General features: G+C 46.2%; 1 protein-coding gene across 13 annotated transcripts in view; it reads left to right on the top strand.

The window, feature by feature from the left end:
• The window catches only part of SCLY (selenocysteine lyase), a 126,744-nt gene that overhangs the window by 99,105 nt on the left and 15,579 nt on the right, over window positions 1–12,060 (top strand). For 7 of the 13 annotated variants that reach the window (XM_075917846.1, XM_075917848.1, XM_075917851.1 and 4 more), the window contains 5 exons: window positions 1,301–1,384; window positions 2,765–2,867; window positions 3,361–3,436; window positions 3,567–3,695; window positions 4,306–7,277. In XM_075917846.1, the coding sequence (XP_075773961.1) occupies window positions 1,301–1,384; window positions 2,765–2,867; window positions 3,361–3,436; window positions 3,567–3,695; window positions 4,306–4,483 (570 nt within the window). In that variant the 3' untranslated portion in view covers window positions 4,484–7,277. Of the gene's footprint in view, window positions 1–1,300; window positions 1,385–2,764; window positions 2,868–3,360; window positions 3,437–3,566; window positions 3,696–4,305; window positions 8,277–12,060 lie in introns of those variants that run through there. The other 6 variants (XR_012900091.1, XM_075917843.1, XR_012900092.1 and 3 more) reach the window with 5 other exon arrangements.

Genomic DNA, 12,060 nt, shown 5'->3' with positions numbered 1-12,060 from the left:
GAGTCTTAGCATTAGTCTTGACCTTGAAAAATGGCCTTTGTAATTCATGAAAGATCTGTAATAAAGCATAGCATGATCTACTGTTCCTACTACTTCCCCCTCCTTTCCCTTTCTGTTACCTTCACTGTCCGGTTCCCCAGCACTCATGTCAGCGTTTGCTACAAAACATTTGCATTCACTTGAGGAGTAATAGCACATTCAAAAATTATATCACCCAGAGATTTTTTTATAAAGGGGCCAAACCTACATCATGGTTTCTGATGTATAGAGCTGTGATTAGGAAATGTTAGACTTGGAGGCTTACTTGCCCCCTGTGCATCTATATACCAAGTTTAAAAGAAGGCTTTGGGGAAAGGTGGGAGTCCATGACCAGTTTGATATCTGGGAAGCATTCTTCAAAGTAGATGAACAAACTGCATATTGCCTAGCACTGGTGTGGCAAGTTATCAGGAGCCTGAACACTGCACCGAGTTGTACTATAAACATGCCAAACAAAGGACAGGACTTTGCAAGGAGCTTAGCTCCCATTTAGGCATCAGAGTAAAGGGACAGATTTTCAAAGTGCTCAGTATACTGAACGTAGTACTATTGTGAAATCTTGCCCCACGCCATACAAACAAATGTGTTGGTACTTGCCTTCTAAAAGTGCTCTTTGGAAGAGAAGTGATGTGAGGGCCCAGAGTATGTGGAGTTTCACCAGACTAGGATTGGTGCCCCACTGATGGTACCAGCATTACTGTCAAGGTGACTTCCTTCCGACTGAGGGCTGGGCTCCTTAAGAATGTAAGAATGGTACATTGGATCAGGCCAAAGGTCCATCTAGCCCAGTACCCTGTATTTTAACAGTGGCCAGTGCAAATTCCACGGTGGTGGAATTAGTTCATATGTAAGCCTTTCCACTCTCAAATGCACCTCCTTTTATGGAAGAAAAGTTGTATACATAAAGGTACCTCAGTAAATGAAATGATTCCATTCTGGTTGGTTTTATGTTGGTGTACTGTACACCCACATTTATAGTCCCTGGTAAAGGCAAAATGTATCCCTACTTGGCTCAGAAGCTGAGAGTGGACGAGAAGGGATGGATCACTCAGTCCCGTTCGTTTCCTCTGAGGTTTCTGGCAGTGGCCACTATCAGAAGACAGAATACCTTGGGCTAGATGGACCATTGGTCTGATCCAGGATGGCTGTTTTTATAGTACCTTTCCAGGGGATTATTGTTCTTCTCACATGATTGTCACCAGGCCTTGTGTTACAATTGCTGAGAAACATAGCGTGCTTTTGTTTTCTTTTCCCCACTCAGGCTGCTGAGCTGGTGAACAAGAACTGTGAGGACTATGAGGCTCGCATGAGGGAGGTTCGAGATTACCTGGAAGAGAGGCTAGAAGTGAGCATACCTAGTTCCTGTTATGTTTATCTCCCTGCTAGAGTCCCTGTTTTCTGGGCAGCTTGCACAGTAATTTTCTTAGAGGAGGAGGACAAAAGAGTGTTTTTCAAAAGCAGCAGCGATTTGGAATGATGGTGACCAAAGTGTCTGGCAGGGAAATGCCCGATGGTATGCGTGGGTACTGAAATGGGAAGGAAGCAGTAAAATGTAGCAGGCTGATTGGAGAGCACATACATGGTCCTGAAGAAAGGGGGACGAGGAAACAGACTGAGAAGGGTAGAGTAGGTGCTCACATACTCTATGGGCCAAGTAAGTAGCTAGATCAGTGTTTCCCAATTTTATTTAGCCATGGAACCCTTTTAAACGCAAAATAATTTTGCAGAACCCCTCCATATATAAAACTGTTATTAGCTGAAAAAGTAGACCACAAATAAATAAGGATAATCATAAACATATGCTAAATAAGATCAACATTTAGTTTAATTGCACATATTTAAAAACAAAAATCACATTAATTAATACATATTAATTACTTTTTTAAAAAATCATAAAATGTTATTGTAATGGAATTTTCTCGTGGAAACTTTATTTTCACTTCGCAGAACCCCGGGGTTCCGTGGAACATCATTTGGGAAACACTGACTTAGTAGATAAAAAAGGGGGCTGAAATGAGAGTCCTCCTTTCGGATTATTCAGCTTCTTAGCCAGCACTGGTCCTTCTCAGCTTTCTTGTATAAGAAAGTTGCAACACCTTTCACTGGCTTTGCACTTATGGAGATGAGTCCTTTCTGATTGGTGGTATGCAGCCCTTCGATTCAGAGATGCTGTTTTGCCCTACTGCCCCTTACTTGTAGCCCTTTTGCATTGGCCCTTATGGCTTTCTGAAGCAGTGCAGGAGTCCTGGGGAGCCAGGGTTGGACAGGCTACTTCCCTGATATACTACTCACCCACTCTGGAACTCTCCCTGCAGCAGGGCCTCTTGAAAGTAGAGATGGGAGAGGGATTGTGGAATCCGCTTAGCAGGGTCTGCCGCTTCCTTGGCAACTCCTACACTAGGTTGTTTCTTGTGGCAGCCTTGGAGCTCCCTTATCCCAGTGTAGCCAGAGCAAAGTTCTTGTAGCACAGCAGAAAATTCCCCAGAAACAGTCTAAAGCTTGTTTGTCCCAGCTGGACAGCTCAGTGCTCAAATCATCAGTCAGCACAGGCTGGGTACAAGTCAAGTCACAAAAGGTTTCCCCCAAACCCTAGTGGTGAGTGGGGATGAAGGCTGATAGGGGCTCAAAGGCATGTTCCTTGTGCATTCCTCATGCCTAGCCGCCTCCTACCCAGGGCAGGGCGGTTTGCATTCATGGAGCTATTAATGTTTCTTTTATTTTCCAGGCTTCATTTGGAAAGCAAAGACTCTACCTTAACAGTCAATTTGCAGGTGCTAAGAGGCTCTGCAATACTTGTAACTTTTCAGTCTCAGGGACAGGACTACAAGGTATCTCTCTTCTATCCGAGCCATGGCCATAATTTGCGTCTGTCTGGGACCCTGCTTCTCCTTCACTCTAACCTGCTGCTTCTCCTCTTGTGCTGTCAGAGTCTGAAGGAACTGTCTTCCATGGCCACCTCAGCCATGGAACATGATACCTGGCAATGCCAGAAACAGACCTGCACAATCCTGAGGAAGCAGCTTATTGATCTTGGGGGAGGATGCCAGACACAAGGCTGAATCATCAGAATCCCCGTATCTCTGGAGAAGTGTGTCAGGCCATCCAGTAACATGCATGACATCTTACCTGGAAAGCAGAGAGAAAAATAGCCCTGTCAAATAAGAACAAACAACCCTGATCAGAAATTGAGCCGAAGGGGTTGTTTGAAGTGTACGGTGATCATTTGCATGTGGGAGGTTTAAAGAATGGTCCCCGTGCTGTCATTCAGGTTGGTAAGTATCCTGTGCAGAGCAAGTATCCTGTGCTTTGTCTCTTCTGCAGGGCGGATGGTGTTGTCCTGCTGCAAGACTCTGCTCGCTAGTGTTGGTGCTGCATGCCACTCGGAGAATGGTGACCAGTAAGTCATCTTGGTTGTGATACTGAGTTTGTTCTCCTGAGAGTAGAGGGGTCAGGTTGAAGATGGTTAGAGGGTTGAGTTTGCACCTTTATGAAATCATTTCCCATAATATAATTGTGCCTTCAAACAGTTTCTTTAGGATCACACAAGAAGAGCAGGTGCTTTCCACGGGGTCCAGAGTAACCCCCAGCAGGAGGCTGAAGACGTACAGTAGACATGATCGGTCACTGAGTAACTTGGATGAGTGTGACATTCGTGGGTAACTTCTCTCTGAATAAATAGGGCAGTGTAGTTTGATAGATCAAGTACTCAGGTGCAGACTCACTCTCCTGCTGTTGTGTGCCAGGACACAGATGGAGTGAGAAAGCATGTGGAAAGCAAGGAGGCTGATCTGGGGAGCTCAGCCTTTGGAGCGTCAGAATAAGAGCAGTTAGAATGGAAATATAGGGCACCACGTGACCAGCTAAGCCACGAGGCAAGAAGATTCCAGATTGTTCAGAGCTCACAATTTGAGTAAGAAACTTGGGTGTTTTCACATGTTTTCAGTGTCTTTATTTTTTGTGGCACTATCACTGACTCACTCCTGGCAGCTGATATACTGCAGGCTGGGAATACTGTGGAATCAAGGTATTGAGCTCCAGTAGACAGAGGCAAGGGCAGGTATCTCACACCACCATCTTGGCACTTCCAGCTGATCAGGCTGACCAGCTCCTGGAAGAGGCCAGTGCCATTCAGCCAGAATGACAAGGTGCATAATCTGCCACTGCCCAGGCAATTCTTATTCCCCTCTCATAGTGAGTTTTACAGGAAAGGACTGTGTTTCCTTGGTGTTACAGGGTTAAACCCGCTTTCACTGTATTGCTTTCCAGACCCTCCTCTATCCTGCTCAGCTGTGGGATTCCCTATGAAGTGGCTCAGAATGCCTTGCGTCTCAGTGTGGGGCGGGACACCACGAAGGAGGATGTGGACGTGGTAGTGGAAGATCTGAAGCAGGCCGTGGCTCAGCTGGAACACAACAGTCACATAGAGATCAGGAGAGGGAACTGAGGGGGGAGGTCTCCTTGAAAGAACCAGTTTCCTTGAACAGGAGTCTCCTCTACCCTGTATCTCGTGTGTCATTGATTGGGTGTGGTAAGCAGTCTAGTCCAAACAGAAATGTTTTACACCTGCCTTGCCCTAGTGTAAATGATTACCAAAGATGCAGGGCAAGGGAGGGCGAGCTCTTTTAGACTCTTTGCATTCCTGAGGAACTGGCTCTCCGGTGTTGGGAATACTACAGCTGCTATTACATCTTCATTACTTTAGGATATTGGAGTGTAGCCCGTAATGTCACTAAATTTGAGGAACTTTCAAATGCTCACTTGTTCTATGAGAAGTTAAAAACTCTGGGTTTGTGGTCTGTGCATTTGGGTTGGGGGTGTTAGTGTATTCAGGGGAGTGGGTATGATTGTGCTCAAGTATGCCTGGATAGTGCCTAAGAAGGAGAGTAGGAGTGTGCATTCAGGAGTACTCTACGTTGAAGTAGGAAGGTGCGTGTGTGTTCCTAGGATAAAGTATTTGTACATAGGAGGCTATGTGAAAATTCCAGCATTTATACTTAGGGTAGTGTAAGAAAGAACATCCATACTGGGTCAGACCAAAGGTCCATCTAGCCCAGTATCCTGTGTGGCTATTCCCTGTGGGTCTTGCACTACTGGGCTACATCTACACTGCAGGCTTCTTGTGCAAGAAATGGCCATTCTTGCACAAAAACTTGCAGAGCGTCTACACTGCACGCATGTTCTTGTGCAAGTAAGCTTACAGTAAAGCATCAGAAGGGAAAGCTTTTTGGACAAGAGTTAGTCCTCTCCCCACGAGGAGTAAGCCCTCTTGCGCAAGAAGGCAGTGTGGACGGCAACAGGGGTTTCTTAAGCAAGAAATCCCTATGGCTAAAATGGCCATCAGAGCTTTCTTGCACAAGAGAGCTCCATACTGCCGTGGACGCTCTTGCGCAAAAGCACATGGCAGTGTGGACATGCTCTTGTGCAAGACCTTTTGCACAAAACAGTTCTTGCTCAAGAAGCCTGCCGCGTAGACGTAGCCCTGGTGGTTAGTGTTAGCCTCAGAGGCTTGCTGTGTCCCTCCACACAGCCTCTTTCTTAGAGGCAAGTGCTAAAGCCTACTGAGCCATACTCATCACAGACTAGTTCATAAGTTTAGGGTAAAATCCCCTTTGAAGTTCTGATCTCCCTTCTCAGATTTTGAGAAGTCATGGAGAGGTTGGGGGAAACCACCCACTACTCTGGGTGAGGCTTAGGGACCCTAAGGCAGTGGCAACAGGCAGAGTTACGGCAACTCACAATCTGGCAGCTTTTCCCTGGGCCACTTCCTCAAACAAGCTGATCTTTTCCTACCTGCTCCCCAATCCTCAGCTCACACTGCACTTCCTGTCCTGTCCTGTCCTGTTCTGTTCTGTTCTGTTCTGTTCTGTTCTCCTTTCCTTTCCTTTCCTTCCCTTCCTTTCCTGGGGGAGACCTTTTAAGGCAGCACCACAGGCCTTAATTAGCTGCAGGTGTCTAATTAGCCTGGGGCTTCTAGCAAGTTCTGATTGACCCCAAGTGTCTGCCTGATTATGCTAGACTTAGGCTTGGCATTTTTCTACACAGGAAAGAAAAAGTTGTTCACCCAAGCTCTAGCATGTATTCCCTCCACCAGAGAGCAACATACAGTTGGTCTAGGTCTGTCACACCTGTCTTCCAACAGTGGCCAATGCCAGATGCCCCCAAAGTAGTAAACAGAACAGATAATCATCAAGTGACCCCTCTCCTGTCATCCATTCCCAGCTTCTGAAAAACAGAGGCTGAGGACACCATTCCTACCTATCCTGACTAAAAAGTATTGATAGACCTAACCTCCACTAATTTATCTAGTTCTTTTTCAAATGCTGTTTAAATCCTGGTCTTCACAACATCCCCGGCAAGGAGTTCCACAGATTGACTGTGCTGTGTGAAGAAAAACTTCATTTTGTTTGTTTTAAACCTGTTGCCTATTACTTTCATTTGATGACCCCTAGTTCTTATGGCAACAAGTATATAACTTTTTCTTACTCACTTTTCTCCATACCTCTCATGATTTTATAGACTTTTATCATATCCCCACTTAGTCACCTCTTTTCTAAGTTGAAAAGTCCCATTTATTTTAATCTCTCTTCATATGGCAGCTGTTCTAAACCCCTAATAATTTTTATTGCCCTTTTCTGAACTTTTTCCAATGCCAATCTATCTTTTCTGAGATGAGGCAACCACATCTGTACACAGTATTCAAGGCATACCACAGTTTTATATAGAGGCAATAAGTTACTATCTGTCTTAATTTCTATCCCTTTTTCATGTATGAGTGTAGTGCTCATTGTCATGATTATGAGGGTTAGCCAGCAGCCTGGGGATTAAGGGGTTAACTACACCTAGCCAGGTGGAGTGACCAATAGGAATGTAGGTGGGATTTTTCAAACTGGGACAAAGGAATTTGGGTTTTTTTCTTTTCTCCATTTTCTCTCTGAGAGAGTTCTCTGCAGCTACAGAGAGGGACAAGCATGTCTCTCTCTCTCTCCAAGGCACCATTCTTCATTTTCTGTAAGTAGGGTAAAGTTTAGGCAGTTTCGTTAGGTTTTATTGTGTTATGGATTGGGTATGGGATCTGAGATCTGGCCCTGCTTAAAAGATGTTTTGGCTTTTCTTTGTAACTAAGTTCTAGGCCCATGGAGTTTCTCCATGAGTATATTTTGTTACCTTCCTCTCTAGTCATTATACTTGCAACCAGAATATTGTTGTAATAATAAAAGTTCTTTCTTTTCTTTTATTAACCTGGCAGTGGTTAATGGTGTGCCCTGATTTTTGTTTTAGGGGGAAGATTTCCCAAATGATCTTTCCCCTGGTTTCTTTAGCAACATTTGGGTGGTGGCAGCGGAAGTTTTATTCCCAAGATCTAGGTTTTTAAGATCTTGGGGGAAGTTTTATACCAAAGCCTGGTAGATAAGGCTTTGGGGTACACTTGCTGGCCCCCACTTCTGCATTTATCATGCCAGAGTGGGGAAGGAGCCATGACATGGTGGCATAGCGGTGGGATTATTTGGAGAACCCAGGATTTTTAAAAGGGCACAAGTTTTCTTTTGAGTTGCAAGCTTTGCAAGTTTTCCTTTTGTTTTTTCTTTTGTTTCTGGGCTGCCTCAGGGAGGGGGGCAGACCTTTAGCCAGACACAGACCTACCCAAACAGTTTGTTTTTTTGTTAGCTTTCGGGACAACTGGATAGCTAGGCTAGACTAGGGCAGGGAAGGAACCCAGTACATGCTCTTGTGATCAGGCAAGGTAACCCTAGAGAACCCAACCCTTCCTAAGCAACACCCTGAGGCAGAAACAGCCTCAGAGCCAGGCATGATGTTAAGTACTGGGAAAGATTCACCCCCCAGAGAGGGGAAACAAGAGCTTACCTCTGTGAGCCCTGGGGGAAGGGATCTTGAGGAGGCAGGAGCAGCCAGCTGCCGCTCTCCCTCCCCCCCACCTGTGCCTTCTGTGTGCAATTATGCCATAAGGACCGGCAGGCCTCTAACTGACAAGGAGATGGAGTTTTTCCTACAGCTGGAGGACAGGCGTGCACAACTAGAGGCCGAGGACAGGCGTGCACAACTAGAGGCCGAGGACAGGCGTGCACAACTAGAGGCCGAGGACAGGCGTGCACAACTAGAGGCCGAGGACAGGCGTGCACAACAGGAGGTGAAACTGGCAGAGATCGCAGCAGGGACAAGGCGAGCAGAACTAGAGGCCCAAGTTGCGCTGGAGAAAGCCAGGCAGCCGGACACCTCAGGTACCCCACCCAACAATCCCACCTCCATCATCATTGAACCCCCCAGAAAGCTTCCCATGTACCAAGTACGGGATAATGTTGAGGACTTTTTCCTCAACTTTGAGAGGGCCTGTCAGGGGTACAACATTCCTCCTGATCAATACATGAGAGAGTTAAGATCCCAAATCGCTGGTCCCTTACTGGGGGTAGCCGCGGACCTGCCAGGTGACATGGCAAATGACTATGAACTGTTTAAGCAGGAGGCCAGACTCAGGATGGGCCTCACCCCTGACTACACGCTGTGTGAAGAAGAACTTTCTTTTATTCGTTTTAAACCTGCTCCCCATTAATTTCATTTGGTGTCCTTTAGTTCTTCTATTATGGGAACTAATAAATAACTTTTCTTTATCGGCCCTCTCCACACCACTCATGATTTTATATACCTCTATCATATCCCCCCTCAGTCTCCTCTTTTCTAAACTGAAAAGTCCCAGTCGCTTTAACCTCTCCTCATATGGGACCCGTTCCAAACCCCTAATCATTTTAGTTGTCCTTTTCTGAACCCTTTCCAAGGCCAAAATATCTTTTTTGAGGTGAGGAGACCACATCTGTACACAGTATTCCAGATGTGGGCATACCATAGTTTTATACAGGGGCAGTAAGATATTCTGTGTCTTATTTTCTATCCCTTTCCTAATAATTCCTAGCAACCTATTTGCCTTTTTGACCGCCGCTGCACACTGTGTGGAAGTTTTCAGAGAACTGTCCACGATCACTCCAAGATCCCTTTCCTGATTTGTCGTAGCCAAATTAGCCCCCATCATACTGTACATATAGTTGGGGTTATTTTTCCCAATGTGCATTACTTTACACTTATCCACATTAAATTTCATTTGCCATTTTGCTGCCCAATCACTGAGTTTGGTGAGATCTTCTTGGAGTCCCTCGCAGTCTGCTTCTGTCTTGACTATCCTAAACAGTTTTGTATCATCTGCAAACTTTACTACCTCACTGCTTACCCCTTTCTCCAGATCATTTATGAATAAGTTGAAAAGGATTGGTCCCAGGACTGACTCTTGGGGGACACCACTAGTTACCCCTCTCCAATCTGAAAATTTACCATTTATTCCTACCCCTTGTTTCCTGTCTTTTAACCAGTTCTCAATCCAAGAAAGGACCTTTCCTCTTATCCCATGGCCATGTAATTTACACAAGAGCCTTTGGTGAGGGACCTTGTCAAAGGCTTTCTAAAAATCCAAGTATACTGTATCTACTGGATCCCCCTCGTCCTCATGTTTGTTAACCCCTTCAAAGAACTCTAACAGATTAGTAAGACAGGATTTCCCTTTACAGAAACCATGTTGACTTTTGTCCAACAAATTATGTTCTTCTACATGCTTCACAATTTTATTCTTTACTATTGTTTCGACTAATTTGCCCGGTACTGAAGTTAGACTTACCGGTCTGTAATTGCCAGGATCGCCTCTAGAGCCCTTTTTAAATATTGGTGTCACGTTGGCTACCTTCCAGTCATTAGGTACGGAAGTCATTAGGTACTGGAAGCTTACCTTTGTCCCCTCCACTTCCTCCCCCCCATGGGGTATAGATGTCCCAGTTCCCATTGCTGCTCCTATGTGGCCATTACACAGTATAGCTGTCCCTGCTGGCAGCCCCCTTGCTTTCTGTGTTCAGAACAATCTCATTCCAGGCACATCCCATTGTCCTTGCACAACCAAACTTTGACTTTAATAAGTTATAAGAGGAAGCTGTCTACCAAATGTAATGGTCCTAGCTTTTCCTGTGTAGGAGGAGTTCTTGAACAAAGAGATGAACAGACAGACTTGCTCGCTCACAAATTCTAACGCATAGTAGATGAAATTAGAGACTTGTTTATATGTGCACATAGTATTTGTAAGCTTGAACTAGAACAGTAAACCAAGTAAGGCAGTGAAATAGCTACTCCAGTGTTTCTCAAACTAAGGACCATGGCCTGGTACCGGGCCTCAGCGTGGCTGCCGGGGTGCTCCGGGCTTCCAGAGTGCCCATGCGGTGCCGGGTCCCCCAAGCCCTGAACCAGGCTGGGTAGAGGATACAGCCGGGTATTCCAGGCTCTCGGCACAGAGGCATAGTGCCGGGGGGGGGGCAGTTGCCCCCCGGGCACCACACTAGGCAGAGGCGTAGTGGGGGGGCAGTTGCCCCCGGATGCTACGCTAGGGGGGCGCCGGGCTGGGGTAGGAGCAGAGCGCACAGCACCATACGTTGTGGCGAGCCTGGTCTGTATGGAAATGCTCCCTGTAGGATTGTGCTACTTCTGGTAGCAGTTTCCTATTGGGGCATTTCCTTACAATCATACAGATAAGAAAATGCTTCCAGTAGCACATTCCTATAAGGTAGCAGCTTTCTACATTACACGAGCACTGTCGGGCCACGTGCTCCCTGTGCAATCAAGCCTCCGAGGCAGGGCCAAGCAGCAGGAGCAGCCACTTTAGAGGTAGGGTTACCCGGCCTGGCTCTGTGGAAGCGGAAGAGGGATTGGGCTAAGGCGGGGAAGCTGGGGGTGCCTAGCTCTGGGGGTTGGGCATTGGATTACAGCGGGAGGTGTTCTGGGGCAGAAGGGGCATTAGGTTGGAGCAGGGGGGGCTGGGGATGCCTGGATCTGGGGGAGGGGTGGGTGCATTGGGGATACTTATAATTTTTTAAATGGGGCACTTTATAAAAAAAAGTTGAAAAACACTGCTCTAAACCAGTGTTTCTGAACCAGTAGTATGAATACCCTCAGGGGAACTTGAGAGAAGTCTGGAAGGTCCATCAACACAACTGAAATTTGGAGAAAACTGAATTTTTGGTTTAAGTTATTCAGTGCTTTATTATTTTTGTACTTTTTACACCCAAAAATTTCATCACCCACCCAGCTATGATTAAGTTGTTTCAACAGATGTGTTGCAACGGTAGAAAATGTTTGTGTGTGTCTGAAAACTATGCCAGGGGTACTGATATTTTTTTTAAAGAGGGATACTTTATAAAAAAAAAGGTTGAGAAACACTACTCGAAACCATTCCTATTGGTGGCCTCCCTGTTTCCTTTCTCCTTTGGCAAGTTGGGCAGGTAGCAGTTTGGGTAAAAATAATCAGACGTGCACACAGTGCCCTCTCTACTTCAACTCGTGCTGGATAATCCGGGCCTTTAATTCTAAAGGAGTTAGCAATACTGAGGTGATCAAATCCCTCCATGTGTTGTTGTGGATAGTGATGTGGGGGCCTGCCCCAGACTGGAGGGGGTGGGGGAAGATGCAGTACAAGCTCCCCCCTCCTCTTAGGGTCCGGCTCAGCCATGCGCCAGGTTCAGGGCTCTGCCCCATGGTGGCGGGGGTGCAAATTTTGCTTTTGCCCCTGGGTGCATAACACTACTCGGCTGTGTCTAGAGTGGCCAGTTTTTCTGGAAAATCAGCCGCTTCTCCAGAAAAACTTGCCAGCTGTCTACACTGGCTGCTTGAATTTCCGCAAAAGCACTGACTTCCTACTGTAAGAAATCGGTGCTTCTTGCAGAAATACTATGCTGCTCCCATTCGGGCAAAAGTCCCTTTTGCGCAAAACTTTTGCGCAAAAGAGCCAGTGTAGGCAGCTGAGATTAGTTTTGCGCAAAAAAGCCCCGATCGCGAAAATGGAGATGGGGCTTTTTTGCGGAAAAGTGTGTCTAGATTGGTACGGACGCTTTTCCACAAAAAGTGCTTTTGCAGAAAAGCGCCCGTGCCAATCTAGACTCTCTGTTCCGAAAATGCTTTTAACGGAAAACTTTTCCATTAAAA

The sequence above is a fragment of the Pelodiscus sinensis genome, unplaced genomic scaffold, assembly GCF_049634645.1.
Source record: "Pelodiscus sinensis isolate JC-2024 unplaced genomic scaffold, ASM4963464v1 ctg41, whole genome shotgun sequence".
NCBI lineage: Eukaryota > Metazoa > Chordata > Testudines > Trionychidae > Pelodiscus > Pelodiscus sinensis.
This window is presented reverse-complemented; position numbering and strand designations above follow the sequence as displayed.